The 22019-nt window shown below is 33.8% G+C and overlaps 1 protein-coding gene across 2 annotated transcripts; it reads left to right on the forward strand.

Annotated features, from left to right (window-relative positions):
- The first annotated feature begins 14954 nt into the window (after positions 1 to 14954).
- On the forward strand, positions 14955 to 21294 carry LOC141707775 (E3 ubiquitin-protein ligase MBR2-like). Of its 2 annotated transcripts, none has more exons than XM_074511128.1 (7): positions 14955 to 15172; positions 15837 to 15941; positions 16938 to 18646; positions 19549 to 19602; positions 20318 to 20413; positions 20502 to 20642; positions 20914 to 21294. In XM_074511128.1, exons 3-7 carry the CDS (start codon positions 16955 to 16957, stop codon positions 21043 to 21045), a joined length of 2115 nt encoding a protein of 704 aa, XP_074367229.1. In that variant the 5' UTR covers positions 14955 to 15172; positions 15837 to 15941; positions 16938 to 16954; the 3' UTR covers positions 21046 to 21294. The 2 variants fall into 2 exon arrangements, with proteins under 2 accessions (XP_074367229.1, XP_074367230.1); XM_074511129.1 differs by having other exon boundaries at positions 19552 to 19602.
- Positions 21295 to 22019: the final 725 nt, after the last annotated feature.

Genomic DNA, 22019 nt, shown 5'->3' on the forward strand with positions numbered 1-22019 from the left:
GTTTCCTTAGTATGAAATGTTTCATCCTTCTCCCATACTTGGGGTTATCTTATACGTTAAAATCCTTATTTTCCACTTCATTATGTTATGGGCTCCTCCTTTCTTAATGGCAACCTCCCTGACTATCACATTCGGGGTTTGCCCTAAATCTTATTCCTCGAGCTATGGATTTCGTCTAAGATCCAGTCCTTACGCTCTTAAACGTTTGGAACCCAAATTCGGTAGGAATACCTCATTATTCCCTTATCATCTTTCTCGGTATTAATCTTTTTCTCCAGTCATTGGCTCTCTGCCTTCATTCATCACTTTTTCTTGGCACAATATGATTTTCTCCAATAATTCGGGCTGTATTGCAATCTCAAACAACTTTTCGGTACCGGCTCCGGTTACCTTCACTTCTATTTCCATTTTCTCAAAATCTCTTGTCAACTCTCCCAAAGACATTTTCATCGTGAGTCTCTCCTTTTTACTAAGGGCATCAGCCACCACATTGGCTTTCCCCGAATGATAAAGAATCTCCCAATCATAATTCTTGATTAGCTCTAACCGCCTCCTCTGGCGTATGCTGAGCTCTTTCTACGTGAAAATGCACTATAGCACTTATGGCTTGTGTAAATCTCGTACTTCTCTCCATACAAGTAGTGCCTCCAACCTTTAGGGCAAAATTATTGCCACGAGCCCAAGCTCATGGGTGGGGATATCGAACTTTATATTCCCTTAATTATCTTGACGCGTACGCGATTACCTTGTTGTGTTGTATAAGAAGCACCCTAATTCCTTATGCGAAGCGTCACTACAATTCACAAAATCTCCTTTTTCATCGGGAAACGCCAACATAGGGGCCGCCACCAACCTTTGCTTTAGTTGTTAAAAGCTTTTCTCGTATTTCTCTGTCCATTCGAACTTCTCAGTCTTACGAGTAAGTCGCGTTAAAGGGGCTACTATCTTTACAAACTTAAACGAACCTCCGGTAGTGACCGACCAATCCTACCTCTGGTAGTCGCCCTAACCATGGTCATCAATTCCTTAGTGGTCCTTTATTCATTCTTGTCAGGATCCTTCACGACATCCTTCTCAACAATAATCCCTTCTAGGACAACATCCTCAACCGCTACATCCTCAATATGAACATCATCCGGTCCCGTGTTAGGACGCTCTATCGGATCCACAATCTGATCTCCAATACCTAATAAAATATCATCGCGTTGTTGCTCCTCAACCTCAGGGTTCGGAGTCCCGCTACCATATATGATAACGAACTACGCCTCTATCACGATATTTATAAGGGTTCCCATAAGGGTTTTAACTGTCAGTACCACATTAGGTAGTCCGACTATGAACTTGGCAAGAGTTCTTATTTATCTTAGTGAACTTATTATTTTAACGTCACTTCATCTCTGAGGTTTATAACGCTTAGCTCTGATACCATTTCTGTAACACCCCCAAATCCGGGGTCGGAGATCCGGGTTGTCACGAGTTCCATTTCCCTTAATAACACCCAATCTTAATAAACAAGCAACTACTCTGTACTGTGACCCCACAATAAACACACACACCACAAGTTATAGTCTCAGAGATGAATATCCAAAAATAACACAAGTCATTTTTATTCCACAATTATAAGTCATTACACCTCAAAAGGGTTTCTGAATAAATTTACATATTCCTTGCCATTATTACAATTGATAAAGATACATAAGTCTGGTACATCAAAAGTTGAAAGTCTAGCCTATTGGTAGTTCCTACCTCAGCTACAGTGACATCAACGCCTATAGGAAACTGCAGAACGTTTCCTATCCGCTCGCGAATTGGGAGCTTGGTCCTGTTCATCTTGTCTATCTGATGTTGTGTGATGAAAGAAGAAAGCAAGGGTGAGCAACAAGCCCACCAAAATAATATGTATAATGATTAACTATATATGAGCATTCTCATAGTACTCATGAAAGTCTTGGTCAAGAAGAAATGAACTAAGCTGATATCTTAACGCGACGAAGTCGCAAAATATTCAGTATATATACATATATACTTTTCAAAATCTTTGAAATCCTCTGCCATGTATAATATACACAGAGTTCCAGTTTATAACTGTATAAAACTATCGTTGTAAGGTGATCTCATATATCTAACCTTGTCTCAACGTTTTTGTGAAAATCTTTGTCATGCATAAGATAATCATTAACCAGATATAAGTTGAAAAGATGAAGTTACAAGATACTTCAATATGCTTATATCTTTTTCGAATACTACTTGAACTACCACCGTTCAAGTTATAATTAGTTTCAAAAGTTCATCACATAGATGAGACTACAAGACAAGATTTGAATAGATTCAATCTTTGAATATCGTTATAAATAATAAAGTTACGAGATACTTCATTAAGTCCCGATATATATATATACACCTATATATATATACATTTCATACACTCCTTGAAAACCTCTGTTATGAAAATTATAAACAGAGTTGCAATATCCAATGAATTTGGAAAGGAGAAAACCTTGGCATAAACCTGATATTTTGCTGATCAGGCAAAGATACCAATAAGTAACCTTTTCTACTAGTAGATGGAAGAATTCCCCACTGGTCATCACCCTGGCCGCAATAGGACCTTATGCTGGACTGCCACTCAGCCACTTACGCATTTGATAGACTCTCACTGAGCCACTTACACTTTCATGGACGCCCACTGAGCCCACGTTGCTTATGCCGACTCAAATAGATGGACTTACTTCCCGAACGTTGGGTAAGTAATCAATTCATTTATCAAAACAGCAACCTCGTTGCGAATATAAAATACATCACAGAGCCGGATCCATTAGATTTTTGAACAAGTATTCAAGTCCCCTTCAAAAGGAAGATCTTAAATTTGAAAACGAGTTTTGGGATCCGCTCTAAACTTTAAAAGTCAATTTGAAGACTCGAAAACATTTTTAAGAATGTTTGGAGTACTGCTGATTTATTAAAATAAATCAGTCCCAATATATTAGAAAATATCTAAATATTATTATCTAAATAATAATATTCCCAAAAAGGATAATCTCTATAAAATAATCGAAGTAGAAGTGTTAAACTCATACTTGAAATGGGTATTAAATAACCAAAGATTTACTTATACGAAAGTACTATCTTTATTTGATTAATCAAAAATAAGTTTGATTATCGAAACATTATTCTTTAATAAAATAAAGAATATTACTTAGTAAATAATCGGAGTCATGAGTCCTCGAATGAATATTCAAAATAATATTCATTAATAAAATAAACGGGGTCATAAGCCCTCGAATGAATATTCAAAATAATATTCATTAATAAAATAAACGGAGTCATAAGCCCTCGAATAAATATTCAAAATAATATTCATTAATAAAATAAACGGAGTCATAAGCCCCCAAATGAATATTCAAAATAATATTCATTAATAAAATAAACGGAGTCATAATCCCCGAATGAATATTCGAAATAATATTCATTAAATAATATAAACTGAGTCATAAGTCCTCAAATGAATATTCAAAATAATATTCATTAATAAAATAAACGGAGTCATAAGCCCCCGAATGAATATTCAAAATAATATTCATTAATAAAATAAACGGAGTCATAATCCCCGAATGAATATTCGAAATAATATTCATTAAATAATATTAACTGAGTCATAAGTCCTCGAATGAATATTCAAGTAATATTCATTAAATAAAATAAAGTTATCGAATAAACCTTATTCGATTAATAGTTTTGAAAACTATATCAATATATATATAACTATATATATATCATATACTCGGGAACATCTACTCCCGGTTTTAGAAAAGGGTTCACCTTTGGGTCCCCTATCCTCAGGGTATACGCAACTACTGCTTATCTCTAGCATATGTATTATGCAACTAATAAACATTTTTACCAACAGATATATAAATCAAGAATACGAAACAAGAATACGAAACAGGCATGCATATATACCATATCACATGCTACAATTTATCGCAAGAATTTGCTAATGACAAACATGCATTTATCACAAGACCATGCATATACACATATATATCACAACAACAGTTATACGGGTAGAAAACTTGCCTGAGCGACTGGGTGTTACAAATGGCTTGGGACGAGTCTGGTAACCTATAAACAACATATAAGTTGGAATTAAACCAAAGTCGCTTATGAATCTATACTTTAACCAATTAGACCCTAACGTTCGCTTTTGCGCTTAACGGTTCACTTAAGTCGCTCGAGTACCCTCGGCTCCACCATTTTTAATAAATTAACCATTAAGGGTTTTAAGGCGATTCTTTCGCGAGTACCTTACCAACTGCCTAATACACTTTACATAAATGTTTCATACTCCAATTAGTACTTTAAGGTCTTTAACCTATGTTTCAAAGTAAGGCGAGGGGTAATGGTTCGTTCGCAAAATGTCGTTACTTAAAACGGTCGTTTCTCCTAATCCGTACATCGGAATCAAACGAACCACATATCAAAACGAAGCTCGTAACATGAACTATCTAATCATGGCAATGGTCAAAACCTAGCAGTGAGTTCACGGGTCCTAATGTTAAGAGCAAAAACAGTCTAAAGTAAATCGGACATTACGACGGCTATGTTTACGCGATTACCAAATTTTAAACTACTCCAATCAACCACAATCAACCACAAATCAACCCATAACCACCAATACCACCAAACTTCATCCAAACCTTACTAACTCAGTCCATAACCTTATGATTTTTCCAACTTATTCAATCTCAAACAAGAGCTACTAATTATACTTAAGGTTCATCAACCAACAACCAAGATTTATAACCCAAAATCATTATAATTCCATCCAAACTCTAAACATACAAGAATCATGCTCTCATGAACTATAACAAACAAAACCAAACCAAATACTCAAATTAAAGTTAGGGGTTGGAGGGGTTATACCTTCCTTGGAGAGTGGAGAATCACTTAGGAAGCCTTAAATAACCACTAACTATCTTTACTAAGCTTGGATCTTGAAGAAAACATAAGAAAACTCAAAGTTAGTTTCTTGAAAACACTATTCAACAATAACTTAGATGAATTGATTAGCTATGTTAAACATGGAATCTTGAGCTTAAACTTATGGCTCATCTTAGTTATGAATTATGGAAGCTAAAGAAACAAACCTCTTGAATTATGAAGGTGTGTAGCTTGATTTTTGAAATTTTCTCCTTTGCTTTTCATGGAAAAGCCGAGAGCAAAGAGTGGGGGAAGAAGAAAATGTTTTTGTTTTGGTTGCTTTTGATTTTTTTGTTTGTTTTGCTTGTTAATTAGGTTGTTACCATGGTAAATATTGTGTGGCTCACAATCATCTAACAACACACTTGCTTGGTCATGCTTATGTCACCATGTGATGTCACCCTCCCTCCTTTGTCCTCTTCTTATTGGTTTGATGACATCATCCCCACTAATCTCTTTGATTAGCTTTTAATTATTTTGCTAATGACCGCTGATCTGTTATACGGTTCGCTTAACTTTCGTTTTTGTTTATCGTTTGAGGGATCATACCCGGGATCTTATTACTTGGGTTCCCTTAACCTTTTTCAATACATTATATTCCTTTTATGATCCTCTCTCATAATCCTTGAATTTAAATCCTTTTAATCATGTTACCTTATACTCAATTCTTTCGGTATCTGGTGGATTTTCGGGAAAAATCAAAGTGTTCGGAATTGGATTCTGACGTTCTTTACATATACTTATATACCATATAGAGTACTAATAAAATCTCAGAATATCAATAACAGAACCCCTACATAGTGTGGCATGAAAAGTTTTCTTATTCAGCATAATCTGCAAAATCACTATTCATAAGGGTTTCAAAAATTTTCAAAAATTGGGGTTATTACAATATATACTGTTGTGATATTGATGCCATGATTTACAGTTTGAAAATATATGCTTGTCTGTGATATCAATACATTCAAATTATGCGATTGTTTACGAAAACAAACTTCGTTTTATACGAGTATGAGAAATTGAAACGTAATTTTAATATAATACAAGATAGTGGGAGTCAGAGATATTTTTAAATCGATTTAATTATGGAACAAGCCAGATGCGAAAGATTTCTATTTCAATAAACAAAGTACTTTCGTGTAACATACATATTAAGCGAACGATTGAGATTCGATTTATAACTATAAGAGACAATCAAATATTCACTCAAGGGATATCCTATTATTTATTTATTTATAAGTAATACCTAAAGAGTTACTAAAATATCCGGAAAATACTTAAAGAGATATTGAAAAGTTTTTAAATCAATTCACTCTATCTAAAACGTATGTAACCATTCGAAGGATAATTATAAGATGTCAAATCCTGTCTTAAGTATTTAATTAATATTTTTATCAATTCATTGAACCCTTCTTAAAAATATTATGAGACCGTAAATATTTAATATTCCGTACTTCTAAAAATTATTTAAAAATAGATATAGTTCCCAAGGATACTTTCTAAATTATTCAAAATTCTCGGAAGAGATCAATCATCTGAAACCTATCAAAACCTTAGGGAACTTAGTCTAGAAGCATAAGGGTTTTGCTTCCTCGCTCAACGAAAAACAAGTGAACAATATATGTAAAACTCTACTACAGTTAAGGGTTTGAAAATGATTTTAAATTCAAAACTCCGACAACTCCCAAGGATCAATTGAATTAAAAGTGATGAATAAATCATCTTATTTAAAGGTCAACTCAGGACGATCTATTCCTTCGATAAAGGATTTTATGTAAATGATATAATTGTTTTGGGACTGGAATGTGGCCTGCCCGGTACGGAGAGGTATCGGGTAGTGACCAAGCGCGGAGTGGCGCAGTATACAGTCATATGGTCTCTGTGACCATTGACTTTCGGACTTGCACGGAAATGGGCAACCATCATGTAATGTCTTGATAAGCCCAAAGGCGGCTAGGTTTGTATTCCTTCTATTAGTAGAGAAAATTTTGTATTTGACTGATCACCGGTACATGGTTTATTCCAGTATAGTCCCTTTCCTCCACTTTGGATAAATTGTTGTGAAACCTGTAGCAGAAGGCCGATAAGGCTGAGTTTTAAATAAGGATGTTGATGTATATATATCACATCCATTTGAGAATCTTGGTTCAAGCATCATATTGAGATTTTGAGATGAAATGAGTACGAGAATAAACTGATTAAACTGATATATTTAAAGTTGAGTTTATCATAAAATTGACAAGCATATAAACTTTTAGAAACCTTGGATATCCATGTCCCTAAATGATCATATTTAAATAATGGATATCTATATCTTGCTGAGCGTTAGTTCTCACTCTTGCTTTTATAAATATCATATCACAACAGATTACCAGCATGGCCCAAACCAGGACGACTGCCCGCAAGTGGGTAGGGGACGCACGTGAGTACAGTAGACTATTTGTCCGCCAGCCACCTCAGGTAGACGAGTAGAGATAGTTTCCTTTTGAGTACTTGAACCAAGACTATTTGTGACCCGAGCTAGTCTCATGTAGAGTTGTTCTCGGCGTTCACCCTTTTGAGATAATTCCCTTTGGTCTGTAATAACTTAAATACTTTAACGTTAATTTAGTAATGTTTCTGAGCATATAACCTGTGTGTGTGTGAGTTTAGTTAAAAGGTCGAGTAATGATGAGAAAAGAGGATTAATTATTTATTAGACAATATTAAGTGATTGTAACAACCCGAATTCCCGACCTTGAATTTGGGGGTGTTACATTGCTCATTGGTTGGTTAACAGAATGACATTTATATCCACTTAGAACGCTTTGTAAAGGCTCGAATTGGTGTTTTGTACTCAAGCTATTTGTGTTATTGATGTATTTTCGTAGTGTTTTGTATTTCAGGGCATATTCGAAAGAAGGAATAGATATTACATGTTTTATGTTTAACAGAGTGTTAGGATGGAGCCTAGGTCGATTGCGCACAAGAAACTAGCATGAGAAGTCAAGGAATCAAGAAAAATCAGTTTTTCCAGAAGCTCGGGGCGGCCGCGCTGGTCTTGGGAGTGGCCACACCCGTTTGGCAGATACTCAGGGCGGCCGCGCTGAATTTGAGGGCGGCCGCGCCATGTCATTTTCTCAGAATCCTGTTTCTACTTGAATTTTGAGCATTTGAAAGCCCAGGTCGTCCAGAAGCCTATATATATAAATAAAAAGACGTTTTTCAGATAGAAGAGCAAGGAGAGAGCAGAAAGAAGACCTAATAGCACAATCCAACGAAGGAGAATAAGATCTTATTTTTACTTGTGATTCTTTGTTAAGTTGTAATCTTGAATGCTTGTTTTCTTTGTTGTTTGAACCTAATACTCTTGTTAACGTACTTTGTTATTATTATTCAGTTATTTCAGACCTAGTTTATCTTAGTTTATTTACCATGCTTTCACTGGAACTCATGGTGACAATGAGTTCGATTATGAACTAATCGTTATCGTGGGGTTCTAACGGATTTACTTATGGATTTCTATAGTTAATTTGTTTCAATACCTAAGTGTGTGGTGATTATATGATATCCTAGTATTGGTTGTGCTTATTCATCTTATGTGTGTTGCGAACATATACGATAGTTTGTTAATCTCTATTGAAGCGAAAGTGAATATAGTGTTTTAGAACTTGTCATGTTAGTATAGGTTCATGTATTTATTATGCATGATTCGTAGGTAATTTTAACCATCTTACTTGCCCTATATAATTATGATAGATAACTTGTTCTTTAAATCTTTATGTTGTCAAATTCTATAGACATATAGGGTCTCAACATAATTGGTGTATATTCAGCTTCTATCTCTTTTGTGGATGTCTAGTAGTACGGTATTCGTACAACGAAAGTTGGCGTTTACTAGTTTCGTGTTGTCTGATTAGTTGTCATCATTATTGCATGCTAAGGTTAAGAACAATGACTTTGAATGAAGTATTTAATGAAGTTAAAATTCCATGTTTGTCTCATATAGTTAATTCAATCACTTTTAATCTCTTAGTTAATTGCATGTTAGTTTAATCTTAATTATAAACATCTCAACTTGTTATTATCTTAGCATTGAGCGATAGTCATACCATTGTTGCATAGCTGCATAATCTTAACTTAACTAAAAAGAGTCTTTGTGGGAACGAATCTGATTTATATCTTATACTACTTGCGAACGCGTATACTTGCGTGTAATTTTAGCGCGTGTTTTCGTCCTAACACATACAAATCGGCAGATTCACAAGATTCAGAGTTGGTTACCTAAATGGTTACTCATTGGATGAATGGCTCAAACTGGTGGAAGCTCTAAGAGTGACATAAATAATTGAAGAACTTCAAGTACTAATAAATCTCAAAGGACCTCATTAGAAAAGAACCAGGCTATGAAAAATTCACTTGATGGTTGTAACTGTTAAACTTATGTAATCTTCAAATGTAAAAAAGTTGTATTTATTAATCTGTCAGTTTTTATGTAATTGATTTTAACTTAGGGTTAGTCTTGTTATCAACATGAATTTGTGATAGCAATCTTCTCACAAATTGGGGGAGATTGTTGTGCAAGACATGCTTGTGTAATAACAAGACTAAGTCACATTGACAACCCTGGGATTTAGTTGTTTGATAATCAATTTATATTTTGTATTATATTACTTGAGTCTGTAAAAAGGTTAGAAGATTAGACTGGAGTATTTTTCTGTAAATGGATTCAAGCTAAGGAATAAACTATGGAAGAAGATCAAGTCATGATCATGGCTCAAAGAAAATTTAAGAAGCTTGGAGTTGAATAAAACTGTTTTAATGAAAAATATTCTAATTCAGGATATCGACAAGTCACATATCAAGCAATATCGAGAAGTCATTCGAGAAGTCCAGAATGACTTATCGAGAAGTCCTAAATGGCTTATAGAGATGTCTCAGAGATATCGACAAGTCAATTTCTCATTAGATATCTCAGAGATATCGACAAGTCAAAATGTGTATGTAGAGATCTTAGATATATTGACAAGCCATTTCTACATGTAGAGATCTCAGACATCTCGACAAGTCATTTTATATGCAAAGACCAAGAGACCTTGACAAATCAAATATACCTATAGAGAACTCATAGATCTCGATAAGTCATTATACTTATCGAGATGTCACTTCTCTTTAGAACAAACTGGAGATCTTTATATTCATCTCAAATACAGAATACAAACAAGTTCAAGATTCAAGATTATCAGTCAACAGACAATCTATCAACTAGATGGAAAAGTCTACAAAGTAGCTGGAGAGAATACAAGATCAAGGGCCAAGATTAACTGGACAAAGGATGGTCACAGACCTGCAAGATTCTGCAAAGATTTGCTAAGCTAGAAATGAAAATAGAAAAAGGTTGCTTTAGAAAAGATTTTAGTACATTTTAGTGCAAGTTTTGTAAACTCGTGCTGCTATTGTACAAAGCATGCACTGGTCCTTAGTTTAGTGGTAACAAATAAATTCATATTTTCTTGTATTCTCTCAAAAAAGAAGCCGAGTTATTATATTTTTAAGAACACATAATTTATAGCAAGACGAACTTAATTAATATAAATTAAGTGAGTTTTGAAATATTGTGCTTGTTGTTTTATTTATGTTAAACACAATATCTCTGCAATTTATAAACTGTTTTGTTCACCTAATATCCAAACTATGTAAAAAGGCTAAACATCCAAAGAAATACATTAACCCATTATGTGTTGTACACAATATCTAACAAGACTTCGACAATCATTTCTACTTTATAGGTCATTTTATTGATTTACATCTCATCGACGAGTATGTAGATTTTTTGACATTTTCTGACACATTTTCAGGAGATCCTCCAATCAAGCTCATTCAAACATCTCCAACTACTAATATTCCCTCAACAGAAGTTCAATACGAGGATTTTGATGTTGAGCCTTCCAGTCTACCTTCTCCTTTAGATGAGCATGTTCATCGCTTCACTCGAGTAAGAAAACCTTTCATTTGACTTACTGATTATCATGTTTATTATGTTATACAATCATTACATGAGCCTAAAATATATCGAGAAACGGGTGTTAACCCTCTTGGGCAGAAAGCAATGGAAGAAGAACTTCAAGCAATAAGACTAATACTTGGGATTTGGTAACTTTGCCTCATAGTAAAATATTAGTAAGTTGTAGCTTGATCTACAAAAACTGATGGCTCTATTAAAAAATATAAAACTCATCTAGTTGCTAGAGTCTTTACTTAAGATTATGACATTAATTATGAGGAAACTTTTGCACCAGTTACTCGTCTCACATCTATTATAAGTTTACTAGTTGTCGGAGCATCAAGACAGTGAGATATAAGGTAAATGGACGTCAAGAATGCCTTTCTCAATAGAGACCTTCATGAGAAAGTTTATCTCAAACATACTCCAGGTTTTTCCCACTATCCAAATCAAGTTTTCAAACTTAACAGGCTCTTTATGGTCTTAAACAAGCACCTCAGGCTTAGCTTTAAAAATTCAGAAAAATTAGCTCAAAAATTAAGATTTTCTTCAAATTTGTATGATCATGTCCTTTTTATTCGACGATCTGAACGAGAAATTGTTTAACTCCTTCTATATGTGGATGATATGATCATTACTGCATATGACACCGAAGGAATTTGTTAACTCAACTAATTTCTCAGTCAGCAATTTAAAATGGACCTTGGTTTACTGAGCTCCTTCTTGGGTCTTGAGGTTACTCATGTTCCTATTGGATAGACTTTTCACAAGCGAAATATGCGTCTAACATGTTTTTATTGAAATCTGGAATCAGTGACACAAAAATTGGCTCTACGCCTTTCGTTCGCTAATTGGTGGAAGCTTAATCTATCTAACCATCATTCATCCATGCACATTGGTAAGTCAGTTCATGGAAGCTCCTCGCACTTGCCACTTCACAATTGTTTTCACATACTTCATTTTGTCAAAAATGCTATATATCATGTATTATATTATTCATTTGACTCTCCACTTGAGTACGATGTTAAATTTAATGCATGATATGATGAACTGCTTTCCAATCCTACATTATATTGTTAATTGGTTGGAAGTTTAATTTATCTCACTACCACTCGTCTAGATGTTGCTTATGCCATGCATATTGTAAGTTAGTTCATGAGAACTCCTCGCGCTCCTCACTTCATAATTGTTCTTCACATACTTCATTTTTGTCAAAGACACTATTTATCATGGATTAAATTATTCATTTAACTATCCACTTGAGTTACATGCCTACTCAGATATTGGATGTTGATTGATGCAGTGATCCTACTACCACTACCAGATCTTCCACTACTCTTGTTTCTTTCTCGCCATCTGTTTTATCTCCTGGTTCAGTCATAAATAATTTATTGCTTCTCGATCAAGTGCCGAGTCAGAATATCGAGCTCTTATCTCCTGACTATGTCAGAAATAATCTCTTGCTTTTTAATCAAGTGACAAGTCGGAATATCGAACTCTTATCGATACTACACAAGAATTGATTTGAATACGATGATTACTTGAAGATATAAGAATAACTCATTTTATAATCACTTATATCCATTGTGAAAACAAAAATGATATTGATATTGCTCATAATGACATTTTTCACGAAAGTATTAAGAGATTAAATGTTATTTCATCCTTTATCAAGTTTCCACGAACATGGTTCAGTTACATATTGTCCTGAGTGCTCACAAGCTCAACCTCCCGGCAATTTTAGCAATTTCGTTTCCAAACTCAAGCATTTCCTACATGTTTTAAAAGGTTCATCCGATAAATGCAAAAATATATCAATTATCTTGATTTACTAAATGATATTATTTGTTGACTTTAGGTATATTAAAAGTTTGGATTGAACAAAATGTTAAAATATGACTTTAATCAGTTTAAAAATTAAAATTTTAGTTATATTTCAAATTACAATGTCTTTATATTTGTGAAAATAAATTCAAAAATGTAATTAAATTTTGTAAAAACTTAAAACATTTTACAAAATCAGTTTCAAGCTATTTAAAAAAATAATCAAATAACTGAATTTTGTGTAAACATTTTTCTTTGATTGACTTTAAAAAAATAGAAAAAAATCACCGAGTAAATTTTAGATACCCTCCCAAGGTAATGTATGTGCACAGATAGGCTAGAACTAGAAGTCAGCAGATTGTGTGTCATCATTGAAATTTTATCCGTATGATATATTTACTGCCAAAAAAAGTCATAATGATGATGTCTCAGCTCTTTCAATCCGACGGCACACACTCGTCTAAATCCAATCCCCCCTTCAACTGCAACACAAGATTCTATACAAATCTTTCGTCTAAATACAATTTTGACCACAAGTCATTTCTGAATTTACACACCCTTTTATTTTTTGTCATCATTAATCATTGCTCCCCTCCTATCAACATTTCCTATTTTGATTTCCGATACTATTTATGATAAGCGAATTGACTATTAATATACGTCCAATTTATAATATCAAATATAGTCATGAGTGATTTTGTTCAATTCATATTTATTAGTACTTTAATATAATGAAGTTTTCATATTTAACACTAATACGAAATTAAAAATATTAACAATCAAAGTATGCATTGACAAACGTGTGCAACACAAATAAGAAACATTTTTAGGGACGGAGGGAATATCATTTGCTCGCCTTATTTTGATGCTTTCATGTTTGTGCAAATGTCATGTCAAAAATTTAGATTTACAATACTTTAAAATTTGCTTGCAAGTTTATTCTTTTTCTGGAAAGTTCTATAAAGATTATATTATGTAATTAAATAAAATCATTTTTTTATATTTACGTTTTTTCTTACTAGTAATAATTTATAAAAAAGGTGATATTAAAAAATTTATTGTACAATTTAGACCAACAATTATAAGCATTTTTCGTATCTCATTGAGTAACAAATTTCATTTTACAAAAATTATATACTTCCAAACTCACACTTCTAATATTCTTTTCACCATCTCCTGTAATATTTTAACAAATACAACGGCTAAGACGAATATATAAATAATTCGGGGTTACAAAAATTTTAACTTAATTAGGTTGGGTTATTAAGTCGCATTTTCAATAAAGTAATTCTGTTAGCTAAAATGTTTGGCTAAAATAGATAAAATAATGATTATGTAAAATTTGTTGAACATGTAAGCTTATTATTTATTATGGGAGTATATGTTGCAAGTTATTATAAATAGAATATTTTATTTTATTATGATAATAGATGATGTATAATTTTATTAAAAATTTATATAATTTTGACAAATATAATTAACATAAATAGGTTGACTAAAATTATAGTTAATGAAAAATTATTACTTAAGAAAATATTTTTTTTATATAATATTTATAAATAATAATTTTTGATATATATAATATAACACCTTTTTAAGTGAGGGTTCTTACACTTATGCTTACTTACGCTTTGACATGTTTTTGAAAAACCTAGATAAGATATGCATTCAACTATTGAAGTATATACTTCAAAGATTCCCCACATTTTTTTACTTCGTATTTACGGTAATTTAAGATATATTATCCATTTATCTTTGTTATATATATAGTTTAGATAGATATTTCTCGGTCATTATATTTTATATTTCAATAGATTATATAATTTAAAAAAAAATTAGAAAATGATGAAAATAATTTTTGTGTAAATATTTTTCTTATCTAATCTAACTCTTAATAACAGATATGACATTTATAAAATTTTTTTTACAAAAATTACAAATATTTAAGAAAACAAATACAAAAGGAAAAATAAGAATTTCATTTCTAATAGGAAACTGCACTATTTTACAAACATCTTTTTGTAAGTATATTTGTTTGACTATGGTAAGGTCACCTACATAAAATATAATATAATCCAAATCACACACTGTATTAAATATCGAATATTAAATATAAATAAAATATTATTATTATATAAGAAAGAGAGAGATAGAATAAAAGAGATTAGTGCTTAATCTTCTTCTCACAGGTCTCCACTGCCCTCCTTTTTTCTCTCTCTTCATCTTCACCAATTTTTCATCCATATTTTCTCCTCCTTTTTATTATTTTATTTATTTTCTCTCTTTTTTATGTTTTGTAACCGTACAAAATTACTCAAGAAACTGCTCAGATTTCAAAGAAACACCTTTTAATTGTCACCCACAGAAGATCTGCAGATTTTTCAGGTACTGTGATTTTTTCAAGAATACCCATGTTTTAATTTGTTGATTAATTTGATTTTTAGTGATGTTTATGCTTGTTTTCTTGGATTTTCTTGATTTTATTTGTGAAAAGATTGGATTTTTATTGGGTTTGCATGTTGATTTGCCTTGAGTGTGAAATTGGGATCTGTGAATTTGAGAATCAGGTTTGTATTTGTGTTTTTGGGTCTTTTTTTAGTGTAATTTTGTTAATTTTTAATATGAATTTGTGTTCTTGGGTTTGTGTATGTAGATATGTATGTATGTATTGCAGTGTTGATGTTTAAAGATTGAATCTTTATGTGTTTGGTACATGTTTTAGAGGTCAAAGGAGGTGCTTTGGTGATTGATATTTATAAAGTTACAATCTTTTTGAGCTTTTGCTATTTTTTCTTTAATGTCTTGACATTTTTCTTAATTACTATTAGCTTGTTCTTTTTACTCAATTTAATTCCACTGTGTGTAATGAAATGTAGGCGTTTTTCCAGACTTCTATTGTGAGTAGTAATTGATTGTTTCGAATGCTATTTATTCCTCCATTGAATATCAGTGCTGAAAACTCATTCGGCTATGGTTTCTTTCAGTTCTTATTATATCAATGCTTACACTTTGGTTGTGACTCTATTCTTGTTTTGTTTATTTTCTGCAGAGGTGCGTTTTGACTCCAGATATATTGAAGGACTATAGTTTTGTGGAGTAAGCTGCTAAATTGAAGATTAATTATTGATCTTGAATGAATTATCTGTCACTCAAGGCAAGGCTATAATAAATATTGCTTTCCTTGTATCTGTTTTTTTTTTATTTGCAGAATTTTAGTAAGTAAAACTTTGTTGATGTAGCCCTATAAAAAGATTAAATTGGAGACGGGGTAATTGAAATGTTGTAAAAACTAGGGTCGTTTCTCCTGCCCCATATAGTGAACAAATTGGCTGACGCACTAGTATATGTTATCTTATCCCATGTTTTATTTTAGTGATAGTTGAATCCCTGGATGGCATGGGTGCTGCTGTAAGTTATTGTAGGATGAGTAATATGACTGAATGTTAAATTGACCTTATATTTAGAAAGTTTTTTTGTTTGTTTGGCAGAGGCAGTTGCTACTGTCCTTGAATTTTTAATTTTGCCTGAATTTGTCTATCCTCGCGGTGCGTATTCCTGCACCTGAACCCTTGCATCATAGTCGAATCTTAGAAATCTATAAACATTGTAACATAATCTTAACCATTATTAATGTGCAAGTAACATAATCTTTGCCATCATTAATGCATAGAACAATAGGTCAAGGACTTTAATCCCCGAGATTCTCCTTCGAATTTTGCAATATGTTGTGCATGTAGCTCACTGATACAACTGGTAAAGTAGACTGTCCGTAACCTTTTACCCTCTATAATTTAGAATGTCAACATTAGGAGTTTAACTTGCGGAGTGCACGATTTATTAGTTACATGTATCTGCAATTTAATTTGCTGGTGCATTGATATCCCACACCGTATATCTTCAGTATTTCTGTTTGGATCCCTTTTAGATGGTACTTATTCAATTTACTGAATTTAATTTTGCTTAATGATTTGGTTTCTAAATACAAATTACTTTACTCAAGGTAATAAAAATTTGTTGCATCACATAAATTATTTCCTGGTGCTATTGAAGTACAGTAAAAATGGGTCATTCGTTGTGATGTATCAAATGTTATTCTACAGGTTAATCATATAAGCAGGATTGTAATATTGTCGTATCAATTTTGATGCAGATATCAAATTGGTCCTGATGCAAGGTCAAAGGAGGGCAATAAATTCCTTCACTGAGACAATGGATCTAAATCAGGATCTTTACAATGACACCAATATGGATCAGTCTGCTGCTTGGAATAATGTCTCAAATCCAGCAGAGAGACGTTTGCCACATAATGCTAGGAGTTTTAGTGGCTGGGACTTGGGTGAATCAAGCTCTAGTGCAAATCCGCGAGATCAGGTCTCTTGTGATGGTTTAAAAGGAGAACCCTGTTGGCCTTCTTCACACAGTGGTTTTACTGCAACTGAGGCAAGATTAGAAGAACGTCGATGTGAACCACCTAACATCCTTCGCCAGGACAGGGTTAATAATGGTCTTGCAGGAAACCAAATCTCTTGGGAAAATTTGAATGTCCAGAGTTCGGATTCCAGCCATTATCACGCGACCATAAATTTGAATGATAGTTATCCTGAAAGCGATGATGAAGATGAGGAAGGAATATTTCCAAGTTTCTACAAGTCAGGCAGATTTGTCACTGAGCCTTACCCATCAGCAAGTATGTCAACTGGTAATGGCGGGACTTGCGATAATTCTCGATATAATAATGATGGATCGGGGTCTTCTATGGGAAATTGGGGTTCATCTTGCAAGCGGAAGGCCCTTGAAGGTGGTACTTCTACACAGCCTTATCCAGGTGGGAATACAAGCTTCTTTCCGCAGCCTGAGAACATTGTTCCCCACAATAGTCCTGCCCGTCATATTGCCTCTAACAGCTTGGGTATATCCTCATCCTCAGGAAACTATCCAGGCGTTATTCGTTCGGAACAGATGAATCCTAGGTTCAGTGTTGGTATGAGAGGATTTGTATCTGATGTCTTTCCTCCTGTTGGTGTTCCTGGTATTAGGGAAAGCTCCACAAGAAACTCTGGAGCAAGAATAACTTTGGGACATCAGGAACCTGATCCGTTTAGTTTTCCTCCAGCAGGTAACACCTCAAGACAATCTAATGTTCACTCTTTAAACCATTCTTCTAGACCTACACCACTTGGCGACTCATTAGAATTTGGACCATCAGTTCAGTTACCAGGCAATCCCTCAAATCAGTCTCATGTGATGCCTGGTCCCTTTTCAAATAGAAATATATCCTCTCTATGGAATGATGCTCCTATTCCAAGGACTGGCAGTTCATCAAGTTCTTTTACTATTCCTCGAGGAAGGGGTACTGGATTACATGATGATGCAGGCTTTAGAAGCAACATAAGAAACAATGAAGAGCACCCCATGTTTGTTCCGGCAACTCATACACGAAACATGATTCAAGATCCAACTAGTTGGAGTTTAGGTACTGGGAGTTCGAGTACTCCAGGAGGTATTGCCTCTAGTTCTCGAGCTGGTCCAAGTTCTAGTTCACATCCTTATCCTGCTGGATGGCTACCCCATCACAATTTTTCATCACAAAATCAGTTCAGATTATCAGATTATGCTCCCTGGAGTCTCTTTCCACCTGGAGAATCCGAGTCTGGTATTCAGAGAGGACAGTTTTTGCCATTTTCTTCAAGGCAGCCTTCTTCTCCAGAAGAAACAGCAATTTCATCTAGATCTAGAAGTCAGGGTCATAATCAACCATTCGCAAGGCCTGCTTATATAATGGACATTCCAGGCGAAGAGGCTAATGGTTGGCGATCTTTAGCTGCTGATATTGATGGACGGCAGAGGCTGGTATCTGAGGTTTGTGTTCTAAAATGTATTTTTTAAGTCGCTCTAAAAATATTGAACTCCAATTAATTATAAAAGAATAGTTGAGAAGAATTTCACATCCTCTTAACAATTACAACATTGCTTATGAATATTTTCCCGCGAATTTTTAGATGAAAATTTCTTTGTCAAATCGTTACCACCTTCATAGCCTATCGACCAGTTTATGTGCATCGCCTTGGGATTATATTAAACTGTTCAAACATCCAGGAGATCTAGACATCATACTTTGGAAAACGTTTTAGTGAACTGAAAAATTTGTGTATAATAGAGTCAGGTGTTCAAAATGTTTGTACTTCTAGATAACAGACCCGGACAAGTATGAGAAAGATTCAGATTAATTTGTACACCTGAAGCCTTTAAACATGTAATTCATTGTATTTGTATTCCTACACAATTTAGATTCGAGATATTATTGATCGGACTGGTTGAATGTTAAGCATGATCTTGCTGAGTCGAGGTAACCAGTTACTGCGGGGATTGTTCTGATAGGCATCTGTTGAACATTAAGTTGAGCATACTATATCATAGTGATTATCTTAACAATGATTGAACCTGAAACTTTTCAATGTGTAAACTTTTAAAAAGATATTATCATGATTGTTTTTGGATACATATATATATATAATATTTATATTTGTATTTATATTTATATGTATGTATATATTTTATATCTCTCATGAGGTCCTTTTGTCCAATATCATGTACTGTTTTCTTATTTTGTTTGCTCGGTCTTTGGTCCAATGCATGTTTTTTTATAGTTATCTATATTAGTGTAGTTTTACAATTGTTGAATAGGTTACTTGCTGTACTTTTGAAATCAGAGTCAGAATTGCTGATAGTTTCTGACTCTTTATCATCCTATATCCATATAGCAGATTCGTCAAGTCCTGAATGTGATGCGGAGGGGTGAAAATATCCGTGCGGAGGTTTGTTTTTGACTGATAAATTGTTAATAATATGTGCTTTTTTTTGCTGTACTGTCTGAAATTTGACAGCGTTTAATGGGGTAATAGGCTGGTTAGATTTGCCAAAAATTACAATATCCAATATGATATTACAGAGTTAGTGTGACCCGCATCTTCGAATAATCAAAAGACTTCTGGTCATCTCCCAAGTTGTCTGACAGAATTTCCTGTATCTGGCCACACTTTGTTCTTGCTACTCTTTATATTAATATAACAGGATCTAATAATTTGAATCAAACATGCGAGAATTATGAACTATCTGTGTGACTGCCTATAAGTTGAAGTAATACTTGAATACAGACTTCTTTTATCCTGCTGAAATTGTTTTCTTTCGTTTGCCTATTTAGAAGCATAATGAACTAGTGGTGTACATTTTTGAATTTTGAAACAGGCAGTCTATAAGCGCTTTGCATGATCCACTTGTAATATGTTATGCATATATTTAAAGAAAAATTTGTGGAATGTAAAGGGATTTCTTAAATACTGAATCCGTTGGATATAGTATAAATAATGCCTGGTCTCACAGGACTGATCTAGGTGTAATGTGTTTAACCCATATTTACATATAGCCCTTGCAGTGTAAAACGTATGTAGACACTCTGAAGATGCTCATATTCATTACGTCCCTTGTTCAAATTTTTGATAATCACTTGGAATTCTTTTGCTGTGTGACCAGGATATGATGATCTTTGATCCATTTATAAACGGAGTTGCTGAGTTGCACGACAGGCACAGAGATATGAGGCTTGATGTTGATAATATGTCTTACGAGGTAATATAGTGGCTTATCTATCTTAGTCTTTTTACACACTGTAATGTCAATGGAAAACAGTCTCCTTAACAGCAATAATCTATATCAGGAGTTGTTGGCTCTGGAAGAACGAATTGGTGATGTGAATACGGGGCTGAGTGACGAAGTCATTTTGCGGTCTCTGAAAGAGCGAAAGTTTTCAGCATTCATGAGAGGTCTTCCATCGCTTGAGCCGTGCTGCATATGTCAGGTGAGCATATCTTTTCAAACGTGTTTAATTCATTTTTTTAAAACTTCTAACACCCAAGTTCGGTTACAAAATTATATGTACTCTCACATGCCTCCACCGAATCTTGAATCCTCAACCTCTTGTTACCAAGAGAAAAGGGGTATGTGGTTGATACTCTGATCTCTCGTCGCAATTATTCTCTATTTTGATTTTTGGGCATGATGAGAGATCTCGATGTTAGGGCAGGACTGTTCATATACATATCTTTTTTGAGCTCCTGATTTTTCTACAGGAAGAATATGTGGTAGGGGAGAGCATCGGGACATTGGATTGTGGGCACGACTTTCACTCTCATTGTATAAAGCAGTGGTTGCGACAAAAAAATACTTGCCCTATCTGTAAAATGACGGGGATAGGTTCATGAGAGGCCTTTCATCTCCTCGCAGACTAAATTTTTTCTCGGGGCCAAAGATCATTGCAGTTTGTTGCTTTGATTCATAACTTTTACATACTATTGTAACTTAATTCCTCCTTCAAGAATACATTCTCCGGTACTCATGAACTACATGTTTTGGTGAGGAATTGCAAGTTCTAAAGCATTTCGTGAAGACTTTAGATAATTGCAAAAGTTATATTTATATTTGATACTTTTATAGACTAAAATTTGGTGTTATACTTTGCATTATTGATCATGCTTATGTTTAGCTATGTTGTGTTTCTTTATACGGTGTTTAGGTATTTGGTTTTGGTTATGACGTCCTTAAAAGTTTTGCAACAATCAGGGGTTTCATATTTCAAATATCCCGCGTCTTCGCTGAACTAGGTTTTTGATTAAGAAAATGTGATAGATGCAGGCCTTCATCAAACTACTATTCACATATGAGATTCAAATAGTCGTTGATCCGGTACCTCCAACTTCCAAGAGATAAAATTAAAAATATCTGGTGTGCTTTTTCCGTATACTGTAATATTGAACTCGTACAGTTCCAAGGCTTTGTGCAATGGCCGCTAGACAAAATCCCTGCTTCTCCTTTGCTTTACTACTATTGTTCTCGACGTTTGTTGCTGGTCACATAACAACTGGTATTGTCCACACTTGTCTTGAACACGATTGTGTTTCTCTAATGCATTTCTCTACCTGCAAGTCTATAGCCATGTCTTGAATGGCTTTATCAACACATAAAATGTAAATGCAAGTGATAAGTTGGTTGGAATGGATTAAAGATGGTGTAGATAGTAGATCTAATGTCCCCAAGTCGTATATTTTTCATAGTCAGTCTTAGAATAGATGGACCATCATGTACACATAATATGTATTTTTTTTATATTTAATTACTTGATGCAAGAAAATCCAATTTTGAATCTATTGACTGAATATATTAAATTACACATTTTAAT

This window comes from Apium graveolens, chromosome 2 (assembly GCF_009905375.1).
Source record: "Apium graveolens cultivar Ventura chromosome 2, ASM990537v1, whole genome shotgun sequence".
NCBI classification, from domain to species: Eukaryota; Viridiplantae; Streptophyta; class Magnoliopsida; order Apiales; family Apiaceae; genus Apium; species Apium graveolens.